This window comes from Protomyctophum parallelum, assembly GCF_964188405.1.
Source record: "Protomyctophum parallelum genome assembly, chromosome: 4".
Classification (NCBI taxonomy): Eukaryota; Metazoa; Chordata; class Actinopteri; order Myctophiformes; family Myctophidae; genus Protomyctophum; species Protomyctophum parallelum.
In genome coordinates this window covers 14055470-14075328 of record NC_139700.1, presented here as the reverse complement: position 1 = coordinate 14075328, position 19859 = coordinate 14055470, and the positions used below count along the sequence as shown (strand labels likewise).

At 42.8% G+C, this 19859-nt stretch overlaps 1 protein-coding gene across 2 annotated transcripts in view; it reads left to right on the top strand.

Moving 5' to 3' along the window:
• The first annotated feature begins 759 nt into the window (after window positions 1-759).
• The window catches only part of dennd4a (DENN/MADD domain containing 4A), a 34606-nt gene continuing 15506 nt past the window's right edge, over window positions 760-19859 (top strand). Inside the window, exons 1-14 of one of the 2 annotated variants that reach the window (XM_083762608.1) lie at window positions 760-869; window positions 6377-6709; window positions 8235-8481; window positions 8605-8674; window positions 9768-9937; window positions 11650-11888; window positions 14675-14741; window positions 14975-15033; window positions 15137-15281; window positions 15622-15797; window positions 16171-16271; window positions 17419-17637; window positions 18428-18573; window positions 19101-19121. In XM_083762608.1, coding sequence (XP_083618734.1) covers window positions 6399-6709; window positions 8235-8481; window positions 8605-8674; window positions 9768-9937; window positions 11650-11888; window positions 14675-14741; window positions 14975-15033; window positions 15137-15281; window positions 15622-15797; window positions 16171-16271; window positions 17419-17637; window positions 18428-18573; window positions 19101-19121 — 1971 coding nt within the window. In that variant the 5' untranslated portion in view covers window positions 760-869; window positions 6377-6398. The remainder of the gene's footprint in view (window positions 870-6376; window positions 6710-8234; window positions 8482-8604; window positions 8675-9767; window positions 9938-11649; window positions 11889-14674; window positions 14742-14974; window positions 15034-15136; window positions 15282-15621; window positions 15798-16170; window positions 16272-17418; window positions 17638-18427; window positions 18574-19100; window positions 19122-19859) is intronic. The other variant, XM_083762609.1, reaches the window with a different exon arrangement.

Below are 19859 nucleotides of genomic sequence, written 5' to 3'. Positions count from 1 at the left end.
GTTTGATGAGGGCCCAGCCCCAGGTAGGTTCGGGCCTAAAATTTCGGGCCTGTTGAGAACTCTAGTTTTCACCGGCTGCCGGGCGTGGATGCACTAATAACTTTTGGGTAGGCCCGTCTAGCTTGAATGGAGTATCAGTCAAAAGGGAGACATCGAAGAGGAAGGACGGGTGGGAAAGGATCAACATATGGATGTCAGAACAGGTCACGTCAGCTCCATATATGGAGTTCTAAGGGTTTGAGGGGTTTGAGGTCAGTCCACAGATCTAGGTGATGATCCATGATCCAGTCTTCTCCATGAATTAAGAATTTGAAGTGATAGTTGAAATAGCAGACACACACACACACACACACACACACACACACACACACACACACACACACACACACACACACACACACACACACACACACACACACACACACACACACACACACACTACACTACACTACACAACACAAGCAGCTTTAATATTAGTCTATAGGCTAGGCTAGAGCAAAAATAATAAAATATGAAATGCTATTGAAAGTGTGTTGAGCTGCCCTACGCTATATTCCTTTGTAAACATAAATAAATACAACTCAACTCAATTTTAATATTGGCTGCTGTCTGTCAGGGCAGCGTGACGTCGGTGGGGGTTGTAAGCAGTCACGTGAACAGCGCAGGTCCCGATAAAGCGCTTCTCGGGCCAAGTGTAGGTCTGTTATTCTGATGCCCCTCTCGTCTCTTCGACTGAGATTTTCTTTTCTCCAAGCAGCATAACAATAGAGAGAAAGCACATTCGAGGAGAATAACTTCTTTCAACCTGAAATCTTCCCGTTGTAGCTTTTCTTTCCCATATTTCTACACATCGTCGTGAGCTCTGGGATGTGAGTACAGCGAGCGACTTATTTGAATTTAAGAATATATACACGTTGGTTTAAATTAGAATTATATATTTTTTACAACACCAGGTTGTTGTTGCCGGACATTTTATTGTGTATGTTTTAGGCCTTATTTATGGTATTTATTTTTCATCCGTCATTTCATCGGTAGGCTATGTCTTTGATCAGCGCACCATTTTAATTATTTTACTATGGTGGATGACAACAACAGACAGATAATTGGTTAAATTACATATCTCGCATCGGTATGTGTTTTATTATAGTCGGTAGAACTACTGTAATTTCAAATGCTTCTTTGTAGCCTGCACCTTAGTGCACGAACCATGTTTACAGTGAGCTGCTGTGAGCATAGGCATCATGTCTTTCCTATATGTAAGGTTATTTCTAGCATCCCCTTTAAATGCCCAAGAAGATGGCTTCTGTCAGATCACATGTAAGCGAAGTAGCCTAGGCTACCGCGATAATACTATACGAAAATGGGTATTGTAGGCTAGTAGGCTATAAACGGACAATATTTAACTGACTGCAACCAAGGGGCAATTCTGAACAAATTAAACATTTAAGAAAAACATGCATTGGTGTTACGTTATGAATGCAATTATATTTAATTATATTCTCAGCACTCTTATTGTGTCCATGTGATCGGTGTGGTGTGGCTCTACCGGTCTACCCCATCAACTAGGAACACGTAATGACTGTCATTGGCTGAACATGAGGGCAGTGAGTGTAGTGGTGCCCATTGATAAGAGATGTCGAGTGAAATGTTTTGGTGTTTAGTTGTCCATCTTCCCTGCCCCCCTGCATGCTGTTGTCATGGCCTGGACAATGGTAGCCTCATGCACTGTTTCAGCCTCTTAACTGAGAAACTGTTGGGTTTGTATAAGGATCACAATTAAAGTGATTTGTAATTATTTGCAATATTGTAAATGGCGGAGATGACAGGTGCTATTAAAATGTACCTGATGATTGTTGTTGTTTTAAAGTTAGTTTTTCACTTAGATGCAATTTATTTAGAGTTCCTACTTGCATTCAGAGCAGAACCACAGACAGAAATTATAATTATTATATTAATCCTGAACAGGTTGTCACCAATTTAAGCATAAATGAGTGAAAGGTGCATCTTAATTCTGGTGCCATCACTCACTGCCATGCATGTTATGGTGAGAATTAGCTATAATTTTCGGTTAAGTTTCTGATTACCATTGAAAGGGGTGAGTGGAGGTGTTGGATGTCATGTCACTATAGCTGCATGGAATCAGAGATTAGTCTATATTTAATCCTAAATCTGATATCCCTTGTCCCAACTGTCCTTATACTCTAAGCAACTGTCACCCCATTGGCTGCTGTATAGGCCCATGTCACGTATACGGTTCAGTAGCATTTATGTATGTTCAGGCGAATGTGTGTGTATAGTTTTGAAGTGATTAGCACAAGGGTTGAGATGCAATATCGGAAAGGTGTATCTATTGAAATGAGTCATTTTAGACATGCTTTCTTTGATTATTTGGCTGCTGACCAATTGGTGCTTTACAAACAAATAACACAAACATGGCTTTATTATTTGTAGGTATTGTCTATCAAGACACATTCCAATAGATAACATAGCTAACATCTATGTGTGTGTGTGTGTGTGTGTGTGTGTGTGTGTGTCTGTGTGTGTGTGACTTGTGTGTGTGTGTGTGTGTGTGTATGTGTGGGCGCGCATGTGTGTGTGTGTGTGTGTGTGTGTCAGTGTGTCAGTTTGTGTGTGTGTGTGTGTGTGTGTGTGTGTGTGCACGCATGCGCGCGCGTGTGTGTGTGTGTCAGTGTGTGTGTGTGTGTGTGTGTGTACAACATGTAATTACAGTATCCTATCCCAAAATTGGCCAAAAAATGACATTCGAATATTCCATAACACCCATGGATTCGAAAGAATTTCGAATTATTTCGAATGTCGAATGTATATGATTTTTACTATGAATATGATATGAATATTGCAGCCTAATATGCTGTAAAACTTTCTCTTTCTTTATCGTCTGGTCCTGTATGGGCTGCGGTTGGTGCTGAGAAATGCGCTCTCTTGAGTCTTGCGAGATCAAATGAATGATTCATAATTATCTTAATAGCCAAATTTTTGTATAATGTTTGTATAATGTTACGTGGCACAGAGTCTCGCCAGAACTCACACAGCAATTTATTGGTAATTTATTTAATTAAAATCTTAATTTAATACATTTGATTATTCTTTAATTTTTTACATTCGAATATTCATTCGAATATGGAATATTCGTTGGCAGCACAACAAGGCCTATACTTGTTTGAATGTATTGTTATCTGCCACACCTGGTTTATATTGTTATATCGCTACATTGTCAGGATTAGAGATAACTTCTATTAACATCTTAGGTCACATTCTCACCTAATACTTCGGTAGACTCGGCTGCGGTTTGCCTTCACACTGTCATTCGCAGCAATTGGAAACGCAGCAGGGGGACCTTTATCAATGTGTTCGGTGTTCCATTCATAAACTAGCCTACACAGTGAAATCTATGGTGATAAAATTACACTCATAACGTGCATGTGTCGTGCCGTCTGGGACCCCCCCCTCTCTCTCTTTCTCTCTCTCTCTACGCACGCAGCCGCCACACACTGTTCTTTTGGGCATGGAGGCACAGCGCTATGAGCGCACTGATATAACTCCCCAGACAGTCCCCACACAGTGACAGCACTCCATGTTTACGGCACGCACAGACAGACAGACAGAATATTCTGTAGCCTATAATAGGCTACAGAATGTTTTCTTAAGCAATTGATTAATGTACACGTCCTCATTTCGATCAGGGCTTCAGTCTCCTCATTCGACCACGTCTATACACGGTAACGGGACATCTTTGCGCTGCGTAAAAATGCTTTCTCCGTCTCCAACTGTGTTCAGCTCCTCACCCGCCACATTGTTTGCTTCATTTCCTTTATTTACTGCGGATTGCATTCACACCTGCACCGAATCGTAGTCATGTGCGATTGGAAGCGAAGCGAAACCCCCGTTTTTGGGCGGAGTAAAATGCGGTTCTTTGCTACGCATTAGGATTCGAATGAGCCTTCACACCTGCCAAACGAAGCGCACTTTCTGAAAATGCGCAGCAGGATTCGTTTTAATCGCAGCAAAGCTCTCTGGTGAGAATGTGACCTTAAACAGGATAACTGGGGGAATGGTTATGGTCAGAAACAAACTTTCCACTACCAGTTATGGGTTGTAAAGTTCACTGTCTATATTTTTGTAGGCCTCTGTAGAATTGGTTTATGATTTGAAAAGTAGGCTGACAGTGTCTTTGAACTGATGATGGTAAGGTAATCATGATGATGATTATATTAATTACAACTTCTTTTGGTTTAATTTTCATAGGGCCTACACTACAGGATTTAATTGCTGGAACATGTTGCAAATTGCAATTCAGATTGCTCGGTCCTTCTCTGAAATAACGTGTGATGCTTGAGCAATGATTTCTACTACATTCGAGTACAGCTCAAACAAAGTGCCGTGCGATGTCCAACTCATCAATTACAGATGGTTGCCTAATTCTCATGCCACTCATGACTATGTAAAATCGGCAGAGAGCATCTTAGTGTTACCAGTTTCTCAATTAACTAATTAAGGGATACATGTCCTTCTCTGAGCTGTACCTAACCTAGTTTTTTGGTCCATTTGCTTGACCACATGCATGGGGGAATGCCATATGGAGCTATTAGCCAAAGCCACACACGGGAGTGATAGATACCTTTATTATCCCGTGGGGAAAATCAGTCGCCCAGAGGCGGCACAGCAGTTAAGGTTACAGCTTACATTTAAAGAGTGCCGTGATTTTTGTATTTTGAGGTGACAGTACTTCATTAGACCCCTTGGTGTGGTTGTAATGTGCAATTATGTCTTCCCTTTGCATTTAGGGTTTCTTCCTGGAGGCTGACAGTAAAACGTGGCAATGAAAAAAACTGTGATATAGTTGCAATTAAGTCCATATATGGAGATCCCTGATGTCATCAATATTAGCATATGGATATATGTCAGCATCTGTTCTGACATTCCATATGTTTATCCTTCCCCATCCATCCTTCCTCTTCGATGTTTCCCTTTTGACTGATACCTCTCCATTTAAACTCTAGACGGGCCTGCCCCAAAGTTTGTGCAGCCGCGCCCGACAGCTGGCGAAAACTGGAGTTCTTAACAGGCCCGAAAATTAAGGCCCCGCCCTGGGCCCTCATCAAACCCTGTACACTCAAGACAATGCTTAGGCCTAGTTTACAAGTACCAAACACCAATCAAGCAAATGTTTTTTTGGGCCACCACAATGCTTTTCCAATGGGAGTCACATGGTTTGATCAAACATTTGTGTTTGATGAGGGGGGAGGGGCAGAACACCACCAGCAATCAGCAATCAAACACAAATGTTTGATCAAACCATGTGACTCCCATTGGAAAAGCATTGTGGTGGCCCAAAAAATCAAAAAAACGACAAGGCCTTACTGTAATACTACAGAGCAACGGTAAACGAGAGTAAAAAACAAATCACGTGTCTATATACAGTCAATCAGTGCGTCAGACTCATAAGTGTATCACGCATCTCGTCAGAATAAAGACAGAGAAATAAGATACAGGCAGTAAGATACAGGTAGTCAGGTACCATGTTCTGTTCATAGTCACATCCAGTGGGGAGGGAAGAGAATGGCTTTATGTGGCTTTATGCTAACTCTCCATTGCTATCCCAGTGGTAATATAATATCCAGCTGATTATCACTTCGCTGGTAACTGTGGTGGTGACTCACCACCAGTGTGGAGGAACTGCTGAAGGAGATAACGCAGGCTTTTTAACTGAGGCACAATGAGAGGCCCTGTGATGAGAGAAGTCCTCCCATGTGCCATGCATTGTGATAAAGCTGTAACAAGCTGACTCGCTGCCAGTCCCTCTTGTCTCTCTGTGTTTCAGGGAGGACGTTGTTTTGAGTACCAAAAATATGGTTTGGCAATATTACCTCTTGGGAAGCTGTGTGAATGTGTATCTCTAGTCTACAACACGATTCAGACTAAGTCTGCTCATTTGTGGGTTCAATTGTTGTTCTAAATTCCTTCTGAATTGTGTTTCCTTCCTGTACAAAGGCATGTTTTTTATTTGACATAATACATTGTGGCATATAGCAAGGTCAAAGTCTAAAGCACTTCCATATTTCTTGCTGTGTTTTACTAACAGGAATGCATAGTAACTGCTTCCAGATGCTCTCATTTATATGCTGCTTTATGGTTTTTTGTGTGTGTAGGAGTGTCTAATGTACTCTAGGTTATGTGTGTTTTATGAGCCGCATGTCATTCCTGCCGTCTTTTCTCATGATTTAATGTTATAGCCAGGAAGTAAAAACGGAATATGTCCTGTCATTTGATATATCTCACAATTCGATGACATTGCACCTAACTGTGGAACATTCCCCCACTCTCTCTCCCTCCTCCACCCTCTGCCTTCTTCCAGCCCACATTTGTGGGAATGGAACATGATGGAGGACAAAGGGCCTCGTGTAGCCGACTACTTTGTGGTTGCCGGGCTGACGGACTCGTCCAAGCCGCTGGAGGAGGAGCTGCACTTTGAGGATGCTTGTCCCAGGTCCTCTAAACCTAAAGCCCCCATCACCGATGTGACCGTAGTCATCCGCTCCCTGGGCGAGGAGGTCCCGCAGGGCTTCACCTGCTTGGACGCCACACCCACTGGCCTCTCCGCAGAGCTCAATGGAGCCAGCCTCCGAGGGCCCCAGATCTTCCTGTGCTTTAAGCGAGGCAGAGATAAGCCTCCACTGACAGACCTCGGGTGAGTAGTAATCCCCCTCTCACTGACCCATCGCTTGATGCTATAATCCCTCCCCTTTCTTAGGTTGCTATAATCTACTTTCATATGCACGCACTCGTTTGACCCCATCTCTGCAATGGATATATATTAATTCGGCTAAAAACAGCCATGCCCAATTGTGCTGAAATCATCACATTTGTGATGACGGCAATGGCCGTTTTTAGCCCAATGAGTGATTTTTTTGCAAAACTAATGCTTGGAATGGATTCAGCATCATGAAAACCCCCTAGTTTGACATGTCACATGCTACATAAAGCATGATGACATTTTGAATATTTTGCCTTCTATAGGTTGTTAATGGTATGGTCACAGATTATGCCAATTCCGAAAATTGCTCAACATATGCAAGTTAGCATCCGGCAGTTTCTACATGCTGGGGATCCATACTAAACATTTATAACATAAAACATTGGTGTACTTAACCCTTATCCATAAACCTATATTTGCCATTTTTTACTATTTAAAAAAACCTTTTAAAATAGTTAAAATAGCTGATCTACAAGCTCACAACATGTAGATGTGGATCGGCTAGCTAGTTGAACTATTTTAGCGCAAGATCGAGCCCCATGTGTACCGATTTGCGTTAAATTTTGATAAAATCTGAAGCAGTATTAGAAACTGTATTTTACATATTATGTCGGCCTCCTGGTGGCGCTATAAAGAGCAGATGTGAAAAATTCCAGGGAAAGGTTTTTCTTGGCCTCTAGGGAGTGTGCATACAAAGTTTTACGCAGATCCATGCAGTTAGAGGTAAAAACACTAATCGGCCAGTTGAAAATTGAAAATATTCCAGTGGCATTTCTTCCTCGGCCTAGTGGGAATGTGTGTGCACAATTTCACAGAAATCACACGATGTGTTCATGATTTGCGGTATTTTGTTTTAAACTGAGCACTTCCTGCGAATTGGAAGCCAATATTAGGCAATCAGGATGGAGTCTGAAAAATCTGAAAGACCCGTTTCGTTGAATGGCTCTAGAGAGACTGTGTACCAATTTGCGTGATGTTTGGACAAAATCTGTATGTGTACTATCCAAAAAATTGTTTTGCACAAAGTGGTCTCCTGGTGGCGCTATAAGAGGCCAATGTGAAAACCTTGGGGCAGAGGTTCAGCTGTGGCATTCAGGGAGTGTGTGTGCAGAGTATGGCTAAGATCAAGCCAACGGTGCCGGAGATTATAGCTGTCCACAGACGGACGGACGGACACATGGACACAGTGCAAAGTGAAAGTGCAGAGTACAAAACATACTCTCTCCACATGCCTTCGGCCTGGTGGAGACAATAACACTAGCAGCCAAACAAATGGAAGTAAATATTGACTGTGGCTAGTAACTTTGTCTTCCCAACCAGCCATTTTGGCATGTAATTATTGATACAGTAGGTTTTATGTTTCATAAATAAAATTTGCTTATGGAATGACACAAATGGTGTGTGGTCCATTCCTTGTCAATGCTGCCTTGTATCACTTGCCTTAATCCTTGAATCACAGGGTCCTGTACGAGTGGAAGGAAAAACTGAAGCCAGGCTGTCACATTGTCCAGACCACACCCTCAGGTCGCCCTGCCAACATCAGCAGCTCTTCGTCCCAGCGCATCTACATCACGTACCGGCGTGCCCCTCAGTGCCAGCCACACACCTCACTGGCTGTGACAGATGTCTGCATCATTGTCCCCGGTAAAGGGGAGACACCCCCGCACACCTTCTGCAAGGTGGACAAGAACCTGAACAGCAGCATGGTGAGACAGAGAGCTCAGACTGTCGTATTGTCTGTCTGTATGTATGTATTGCATAATATAGCAGAATGTTTCCATTGATGTTTTTTCGGTTTTGCTGATGGTCTACCTTTTCCTACATTCCAGTGGGGTTCCTCAATCTACTTATGTTACAAGAAGTCACTGGCTAAAACGAACACAACTGCATACAAAGCAGGTAAACTAATGTGTGATTAAGTAATTTCTCATTTGTGTTTGGCGGAATTTAAAATGTTTGGGTGGTAACTTGGGTGAGTGGTATTTTATGGTTAAAACGAAAAAAATAGTTTGAAGGTTAAAGCACTATATTCTGATTATGTTTTAAGACACATAAAATACATTGGGTTGCGAGTTGATGTTCCACTTACAATTTGGACCGCTCATTTGTTTGTGTCATCAATTCAAAAGTCCCTTGTTACTTGTGCGAATCAGGGATTGTGAATGTTTGGTGACACCCTCGGCCAATCAGGGATTGTAAATATTTGGTGACACCCTTGGCTGATGACCTAACTATCAGTGTAAGCACACCTAAGATTCCATGCGCGGACAAAAGAAGCTGTCTGCCGGCGTCTCTTCCGGGTTTTTAGACAGCTGGTGGATGGAAATGAAGCTCCACCCACGTCGGCCAGATTCCCGGAAAAGCTTGCCCCAGCGGCATTCTGCCGCGTGAGTGGAGCTTCATTTCCATCCACCAGTTGTCTAAAAACCCGGAAGAGAAGCCAGCAGACAGCTTCTTTTGTAAGCTGTCTGCATGGAAGTTCAGGTGTGCCCAGGCTGTCTGTATGTTTATGTAAAAATTGATTGACCGAGGGACAACACCGACATAAGCCCCTCGGCCAATCAGGGATTGGCTGATGACGTAACTATGTATGTTTATGTAAAAACGGTGGTTCCTGTTTTGGCCGAGGGCCACCAAAAATACACAATATGTATACATGTGGATGACGTAACCAATTTGAGTTTCAAACTTATATATAGGACACTTAAAACATTTAGAACCTGTTGTAGTGGATATCTCGAACGGGATTTATATTATATAAATGTTTCAATAACTTGGTTGAGGTAAGTTGCATGCTCTGCTCGCACACAAGTAGGCCATTCATGGCCAACTTGTGTGCAAAGCGCAAGTTGGCAGCTCGACATTTCTAGTTTATCCTGTATCCTGTGTGAGTTCTCTCTCCTGATTGGATAAAATTGGTATTCTGACCTGAAAATGCATTTTCTGTTTACTGAAGAGCTGGCGACTTGATGTAGTCTGTGTTTCTGTCCAGGTCTGCTGTGCAGATATCCTGAAGAGGACTATGAATCCTTCCCCCTGCCTGAGTCTGTGCCTATGTTCTGCCTGCCCATGGGGGCAACCATTGAGTGCTGGCCAGCCCACACCAAACACTCCTTGCCAGTCTTCTCCACATTTGTATTGACAGGAGCCTCTGCAGAGAAGGTACAATGACCTACTTATAACCACTTTAAGGTGCAAAGTTCGAGATTCCTTCAATCTGTTTTGAGCATTTTAAGCAATAAATATGTATTGTATATTAAAACAAATGCAAATGAGCAGAATTGAAGACCTACCTAAGCTTGTACATCGCAAATTAATGAAATTCAGTGTGCAACTAGAAAAAGTGCCCTTCTGGGCACAGGTCTCCACCAGGAGGATAGGAATGTTTAGGAGTAATATAAACATGTTTTTTGTTTGTTTGTTCCAATCTTTGCCAATCAGGATGGAATATGGGAAATGGTGCAGATCCGTGTTGATCGCACGCATGCACAATCCACCTGTTGGTGGCGCTATAACAGGCCAATGTGAAATGGGTGGGCTATATTCCTCAGCCTAGTAGGAAAGTGCGTGAAAGATTTCACGTCAAATTGCACGCTGCGTTCATGATTTGAGACTTTTTGTTCAAAACAGGCCAATCCAGGAAATTTTGAAAGCCAATGTTAGCCAATTAGGATGGAATATGAAATATCAGACACATCCGTCTTGAGCACATGACTATGGAGATACTGTGTAACGATTTGCGGGATTTTTGGACAAAATCCGGAGGAGTAATATCCAAAAATGTGTTTTACAAAAGTCGGCCTCCTGGTGGCGCTCTAAAAGCCAGATGTGAACTAGAGAGACTGTGTACCAATTTGCTCGATGTTTGGACTGTAGGTGTACTGTGCAAAAACTTGTTTTGCACAAAGCGGCCTCCTGGTGGCGCTATAACAGGCCGTTCTGGAAATTGGAGACAATGATGTATAAAGTCTGAAGTTGTTAAGACCTAATAATGTATGCTTTGGTGACAATATGTGTGGTGTACTGTATCGCTCAACAAAAGTTCTGCATTTTCATAACCTTTCAGCAGAAAAAGTGTCAAAATACATTATGTTTGTATAATGACTGTTGCTGTAGAGGAGTTGTTCCCCCTTTCTTTCATTCACTGCATTTTTAATGGTCTCCATTTCAGTTTGTTTCTCTCCTGTTTTTTGTGTCAGATATGCAGTCACACAGGCACAGCTTCTTTCTTTTTCTGTCTCCTCTCTCTCTCTCTCTCTCTCTCTCTCTCTCTCTCTCTCTCTCTCTCTCCCTCCCTCCCTCCCTCCCTTATGGATTAGCTTGCCAAATCTATATCCCCTACTATTTCCAAGAAAAGAATAGCTACGAACATGCTGACTTGATGAGAACAGGTCTATGTATGGAATACTAAATGGCTGTAAGCATGGGAAAGCATTGCAATGCGATACAGAAGAAAACTCTCTGCTGGTCTTTCTAATAATGCATTGCATTGCTCATCCACCACTTACTCCGGCACACAGATGTTTAAGTGTGGAACGCCTTCTTTCACTCTGTGTCCTCCTAATGACCGTTGTTATTTGTGAGAATGCACTTACAGAAAAAGGGCTCAGGATATTTTCATTGCATCATCTTAGGTGCTTTATTTTAATGAATATTCCGCTCTGTATTTGCCATCACAATGTACTGTACTAGTAATAAAGTGAAGACCTTTGACCACAAAGTCATGTAATGCTAATAGGATTTTTAATGACTGCAGCAGAGAGCTTGCATAATTTCTCCATTTGTGGGTATGTAATGTGAAGTGTAAGTATGGCTTTCATTTGCGTTTATAGTTACAGTATGCATATATATAATCAGAATCTGTTCTTGCGCAGGTGTACGGTGCAGCCATCCAGTTTTATGAGCCCCACCCAGAGGAGAGCCTGACCGATCGACAGCGAGCCCAGCTGGGCCTGCAAAGCTCTGATTTCCAGCCGGACGGAAGCAGAAGCATCCACAGCAACAAGAGCATCTGCCTGCTGTCCCACTGGCCCTTTTTCCAGTCCTTCAGGAGTTTCCTCACTTTCCTCTATAGATACTCCATCTCCGGGCCGCACACAGTGCCTATTGAAAAGTGAGCACATTTATTATAGTATATTTATTGGGTTTTTTAAAGACAAACAGACATTACACAACAAGAACATAATAACAAACAACAAAAGAAAAGAAAGAAAAGAAAAGAAAAACAGCTCAGGCACAACACTATTATAAATAAAAATATTGAATATACAAAGACGCCCAGGCGGTGGCGTAACCGTCTGGGCACCCGACTGGTAATCCAGTCGCAGTGTGCCGCGGGTTCGACTCCCGAGCCCGACACGGCCTTTACTGCATGTCTTCCCCCATCTCTCTCCCGTTTCCTGTCAGCCTACTGTCTGTCCCTTCAAAAAAACAATAAAAGGCGTAAGCCCAAAAAATATCTTACAAAGACATGACAAGGACAATGAACCATAATGACAAGTGACTTTCGAATTTTGATAGACTCCCATTTAGGAAATGCATCCATACAGTACATAAATACATAAAGGCAGACAATAGTTATCATAGGCACAAAATCATTACAACAAGAGCAGACCCATGCATGCACCCCCCCCTCCAGGCGGCAGGGCCACCGCCCCAAGAAGCGGCCCCGACACAACGCATCGAGACCCCTGCCCGATGCGTAACACCAGCGCATTTCTCAACGCCGCCCTTCTCCTGTTGAATCTGCTTATACGCGCAGCACCGCGCTGATCTTATTCTGCGGACTACACGTGGCTCTTGGGCGTTTCCAAAGTAAAACAAAATAATAATAATGCTAAAGTAGAATCCATAGCAAACTAATACACTGGAGCACAGAACTGACTGACACAGTGAATAGCAGGCAGGCTGACAGTGAAGTAGTATAACGGCAAAAAGCCAAAGAGGCAATGCAATTCAGTGTGTCTGGATTTATTTGAGACAATGTCGCACAGTTGATGGTCAGTGTCCGTGTGCGCCAGCCATCAAGCACACCATCATCAGGAGGATTAAAGTGTGTTATGCAAGTGTACCCGGGTGCGCTGTTGAATCTCGGGCAATGTGAATCATGGCCATCGGGGACCAGGCAACTGTATTCGGAAACGGTTCCAATGAAACGGATTCAGTCCGTCTCAGTGTGAATCCCCTATTAGAATGCAACATGCATGCAATGTATTCACAAGGAATACAGTCCATTATAATGTTATGCCATGATTTCTTTGATGGAGCAACATCCTTGATCCAAAACAAAAGAATATTTTTCCTAGCAGCAAACGTTAATACGTTGAACAACCTCTTATGTTTGACATCAATGACATGATCATCTGGGAGACCAAGTAAAAGACACAACGGATCTAAATCGATCGAGACACCAAAAATAAAAGAGAGTTCTGACACAATGTCATACCAATAGTTCTGAAGCTTCACACAGGACCAAAGACAGTGAACGTAATTACCAATCTCTGTCTTGCACTTAAAGCAAAATGGGGTCGCACTGACATCCATTTTGTTCTTGAGAGCAGGAGTTATATGTATACGATGTAAGTGAGCACATTTTATGGATTTCATTTTGTGAGTCTGCAGGCCATGCATGCAGGGCGTCAGAGCAAGTTCCCTCTTAATCTTGTTGACAGCTTTCAATGAATTAGCTTTCAATGAATCTTCACACATTTTGTGTTGTTGTTTTTTTTACCGGAGCCTGAGGCCGACTGCAATAACCTGGAATGGTCATTGTCCATCAGTCACTGACTCCCCATTGTTGAAACACAGATGCATGACTCTCATGCATTGTGCCAGAAATGTGCAGGTATCCCAATTACTTGTTTCGCTTTCCCGACAAATTCTACATGGAGACATATATACGTGTAGGCAATTCATATTTTACTGGGTGAGTTCAAATCAAGTAATGCCCCATCAATAACTAGACAGAATGTTTTAAAACAGACTAAACACAGAGACAGACAGGGCTCTGGAATGCTATCATTTGGTTGTAACTTCATTTGGTCTGATGTTGCGATTTGTTTTGTAAATATGCAAGCAAAGTTTTGATTAGTCCCCTTTTCCTGCAGTATTGCCTCCATAAATGTATAATCTAGCTAATGTTAGAGATTCAATCAGATTAAAGCTCTGTCTGTCGCGTTTTAGACAAGCATAAATTCAGCTGTTTAACTTGACATTTCTGATGGAAAAGTCAAGTTGAGCAGAAAAGTCTTCTGTTAGATCATAGTTGGTAAAATAAACGTATCAAAACATAGCATTTGATTCATTTAACTAAAATAAGAATACAAAAAATCATCTTCCCAGTTTGCCAGTAATGGCAACAAAACAGAAAAAGTGCCCCTCGGGGCACAGGTCTCCACCAGGTCAGGTCAGGTTGTGGCCTCCTGGTGGCGCTATAATAGGCCAATGTGAAAAGGGTGCCATTTGTTCTTACGCCTTTGATGGCAATTGGATGATTTGAGGGATTTTGTTCCAAAAATGTGTTTTGCAAAAGTCCACCTGTTGGTGGCGCTATAACAGGCCAATGTGAAAAGGGTGGGATATATTCCTCAGCCTAGTAGGAAAGACAGAATCTGGAGGAATAATATAAAAACATGTGTTTTACAAAAGTCTACCTCCTGGTGGCGCTATAAAAGGTGTCCTTCTAGGGACTGTGCATGCAACATTTCAAGCTGATCGGTACAATTATAGGGAGAAAATGTTAAAAGCTGCCTCATGTTAATCGTTGGCATCCAGGAGTGTGTGTGCAAAGTTTGGAATCGACCGGATTAACGGTGCCGGAGATTAGCTGTACGCAGACGGATGTCTGGCTGAACTGGGGTTGCCCTACATTCCTTTTTAATGCATCCTTTTTATCCACAGGCATATCTCTCACTTCATGCAGACGGTCCCATTTCCTTCCTCTCAGAGACCACGCATCCTAGTGCAGGTGAGCCATCACTGCAAATCTGAAATGAAACAGCCACGTCTGAATCACAATCAGCTTTATTGTCACATCACAGATTTACAAAGTAAAAAAGGGTGAAATTCATTTTTGGGTATAGTAGAAAAGAAAGGGACAAAGAAGAAAGGGAGGGCTACACTGTAGTCAGAGAGATGAGTCTTCCACCTACTGATGCAATATCAGGATGGTGTTCTCACTCCTACGTATGTCTTTCACAGCTGTCTCCACATGATAGTCTATTGCTGAGCCAGCCTGTGTCATCTCCACTGCCTCTAAGGTACAGCTATAACCCAGTTATATGCTCTCTGCTGTTTCACATTTGAAGCTAAGCTATTAATCTTCATTTTATCTCTCTCTCTGTGTGTGCATGCGTGCGTTAGTGGTGGAAGTCTGTCTACCTTGCTGCTGAACCTGGGTCCTAAGAATGCAGCCACACTGTTGGTGCTGGCTGTCACCGAGCACAAGATCCTGGTCCACTCACTCCGTCCAGCAGTACTGACCAGCGTCACAGAGGCCCTAGTGTCTGTATGTATCTGTCCTCTTTACAGAAATAATAGTGTCCATTGTTTAAGCTATCATATAGTGATGTCCAGCACAATATGTACTATTAAATGGTTTTCATCAGTGTGTGTGTGTTCAACATGTACCATACAGAAGAAGAAGGGGGAAGCTCAATGTTATACAAATGTCTAACTACAGTACCTAGCTCCATGGTTACCATGAAAACAGGTCAATGTTTTGCATAAGCACTGGTACTCATCATGGCTATATTAGATTAGTTCACTGACATGGTTTCTTATGTAATCCTGATGTTCTTTTAAACACCATTAAACATCATTAAAGGGCCTCTATCCATCTCTTGCAGATGATCTTTCCCTTTCACTGGCCATGCCCCTACATCCCCTTGTGCCCGCTGGCCCTGGCTGATGTGCTCAGCGCACCATGCCCATTCATTGTTGGCGTTGATTCGCGCTACTTCGACCTGTATGTGCCCCCAGCGGATATCAGCTGTGTGGATCTTGACACCAACACCATCTCCCAGTGAGTAACCCCTGACCTCTCCTGTCTCATGAAAAATGGCCACCTCTAATCGCAACATTATCTTCCCATACATTAGGTTTTCTTGGGACTGGAACCGCCCTTTGCTCTTTGCAAGGTTATCGTGATCTTCTATCAACACAAGCTTCGTCTTATGTAACTAGAGGGGGAGTGGAATGTGAAATATTCTTTATTGCTTAGGAAGGAGTTGGGGTTCAACTGGTCTCCCACATAAACGCACTAGATTCTTTTTTTTTGCGGAGAGATTAAATTGTCAGTTCTGGTGTCAGCGAGTCTGTCTCCCTCCCCACAACTGTTCCTCGTGTTGCACGGCGTGTCCTCCCCCGTAATGAAAACCATATGGTGCGTTTTTCAGCAAAGATGACAAGAGGGCCTTAACATGGAAGATCTTACCGAGGAGAGCCTGCAAGCAACTGCTTAATACGCTGGGCAAGCTGTACCAGCAGCTCATTGATGGTGAGTCCAAACAAATTCTGTATCCACCTGTGCCTTTTAGGGCATCAGGGCCTTTTTGTCTCCACCAGGCCGAAGGCATGTGGGGAGAGTATGTTTTGCACTCCGTCCGTCCGCGTGTGTGTCCGTGTGTGTGTCCGTGTGTGTGTCCGTGAACAGCTAATCTCGGCCACCGTTAACCCGGTCGATGCCATATTTTGCACACACACTCCCTGGATGCCAACCATGAACCTCTGCCCCAAACTTTCCAGAACGGCCTGTTATAGCGCCACCAGGAGGCCGCTTTGTGCAAAACAAGTTTTTCCATGCCATATTTTGCACACACACTCCCTGGATGCCAACCATGAACCTCTGCCCCAAACTTTCCAGAACGGCCTGTTATAGCGCCACCAGGAGGCCGCTTTGTGCAAAACAAGTTTTTGCACAGTACACCTACAGATTTTGTCCAAACATCACGCAAATTGGTACACAGTCTCTCTAGAGCCATTCAACGAAACGGGTCTTTCAGATTTATCAGACTCCATCCTGATTGGTTAAGATTGGCTTCCAAAGTTCACAGGAGTGCTCAGTTTCAAACAAAATGCTGCAAATCATGAACACATCGCGTGATTTCCGTGAAATTGTGCACCCACATTCCCACTAGGCCGAGGACGAAATGCCACATGAACAATTTCAACTCAGCCTCAAGGTGGCGCTATAACTGGCCGAAAAGTGTTTTTACCTCTAACTGCACGGATCTGTGGATAACCTGGTGGAGACCTGTGCCCAGAAGGGCACTTTTTCTAGTTACCTATGTCATTTAGGGCAAATACTGCACGAGAGTTATTCAAATGTTCTTCAACCAGGCATGTTTTTCTAAAGGCACTTTAGTCCATGAAGATGTCAATGTATTTCAGTTAACTAATGTATTATTGCTGAGAATCCTGTCAAAGAAACATGGACTATATAATATAATCTGACAGTGTGTATCTTCTTCCCAGCCTTTCCCAGTGCATCCCACTGAAAACATTGCAATCAATTGCGAGATGGAGCTTCTGTCACAGAGATGTTCATGTTAATGCGCGGCAGTGGGGTTCTCTCTGCAGCCCACACATATAATATATGCATTATATTATAATGCATGGTGCTTATGCTGTGTGCACCCACACAGGTGGTCTGCTGAGTCGTGAGGATGAGCATGTGGAGCAGAGGGTGACTGACAGTGAGCTCCACGGTGGGAAAAGCCTCCACACTCTGGAGATGGAGATCCAGGAGGCGTTCCTGCGCTTCATGGCAGCCATACTGCGAGGCTACCGCTCCTATCTGTTGCCCATCACTCAGGCCCCCTCGGAGAAGACCACGGACGCCAGCTCCCTCTTTGATCTCCAAGGTACTACAGTACAATTTCATATACATTTTCTGCCTGAGAGTTAACACTCAGGATTTTGCTATCTTGCTGTCTTCGCTAATTAAAATGCCATATTACACATATTACACAGTGGCGGAAAGTAACTAACTTAATTACAATTTTTAGGTATTTGTACTTCTACTCCAATACATCTCAGATGCAAATAATGTACTTTCACTCCACTACATTTATTTGAAAACTTTAGTTACTATAGTTACTCTGTTACTTTGTAGATTTTGATTATTACGGTATTATGAAAACCACTTCAGCCCTATATAGATTTCCAGAGCTTGTAGATCTGCTATTTTCAAATGATTTTTATACATTTGAAAACTTGAAATGGGACATTCTGCATAATGAGTAGGCTACTTTTACTTTTGGTACTTTAACTACATTTTGATGCCAATACTTTTGTACTTTTTCTTCAAATACATTTTTTAACAGACTGGGCGTCCCTGGCATATCTTTTCACCTTGACGTGAAAAGGTTTGGGAACCACTGGCCTAAAACACCCCTGTAATGACTTGGCTGATTTAGCTTAAAGCCTATGTGGAAGTTAGGTATGGCTGATATGTCAGAGAAATTACCATGATTAATAGCACAATCACTGTGCACATCTGTGTGCTCTTATGTAAGCAGTAAAACGGAGAACTCCTTTCTTACTGCTGTATTAATATCCTTCCAATAAATTGTTGTTTTTTGTGCCGTGAAAATGACAAATTGTGGCTCAGCAGTCTCTCAGATATTACTGTGGTTGCTGTTTCTGTCATAGGATTCCTGAAGAGCAGAGACCGCTCCCATCAGAAGTTCTACTCGCTCATGATGAAGACTCAGATGTTCATTCGCTTCATAGAGGAGTGCTCCTTTGTCAGCGACAAGGATACTAGCCTGGCCTTCTTTGATGAGTGTGTTGACAAGGTGAGATTTGCAACTCATTTATACTGTATAATACCAGTAATGCATTTTCTGTGTCTGCAGGGAAGTCACATGGTTCCGCTAGTTGTCTCTGAGTAATTAGAAACCCATTTCCTCTGAAATTAGTCATTTAGTGGAAGGATCTTTATCCTGTTGTAAAATGAGTTATTCAGCAATTATTTATGTGTTACTGAATTCAACACTATTGGCTGAACCAACATGTGCATGCTTGAAATAATTTGGATGTTCAAGATGATAATGATAATACAACTGCTAATACAAATGTAAGTGCTTCTCTATAACAGTGGTTCTCAACCTTTTTATCTGGGGACCCCCCAATATAATTTGGTGACCCCCTGGTTGAGAACCCCTGCTCTAGCTATAACACTAAGCAACAATGTGCTTTCATAAATATCTCTCCTTTCCTTCACATCTCTTTGCCTTTCCTCTGTTATGCTTTTCCCTTCTTCTTTGGCTTTCTATTCTGTATCCTCTCTCTCCCCGCCTCTATCTTGATCCTTGACTGGCAGCTATTTACCACTGGAAACAAGGTAAGAACCCAGAGCAATAGAGCTGTATGTTGCATGTCTTTGAGAGAAGGCCTATCCATTGTAGAATGCATACATAAACCACCATATCAAAATGCATTATAAAAAGATAGCAAGAGTAAAAAACAATAATAATATCCCTCAGTGACAGCACAAGATTGACAAACAATTATCAGCTTTTTCCCCTTCCAGCTTGGTGCTAATAAAGTGGCATTTTAATCCAAGGTCTATCCTTCCTTTCAGCCTTGGCCATCCTTTTCCTCCTCGTTCCTCTACCACTGAGGTTGTTTTATATAATGTTGCCATCTGCAGCCTCATGTTGAACACCAGCACCACAGGTGAAGTTTATTTCAATCAGAGCAATCAGTCCCAAAGTTTGTGCAGGAAACTGTCAAAATAAGCCTCAGAGACAACTGACATTTGGGCAGGAAGCCTTCAAAATAAGAGTCTCTAGGTATAACACATTGTGGCCATATAAACTCCCCTTTGTGTCCGTTACATGTATGTATGAGAAGTATAAACTGTACTATGTCATGCTAGATCAGTTGTCTACTCCCCCAACCGGTGTCATGCTCGTAGAACGCAGTACCACGCCGTGGTACCAGTAATTCTTTGACGTGCGCGCGCAGGGACGGAACGGAACGGTGCATGTGCGTGCACGCTAGAACGCGTCCCCCTAGATTCAAGAGAAGACGCACCTAACCAACCCGTGTCACCAGACTTTCCAAGACGCACCAAGTA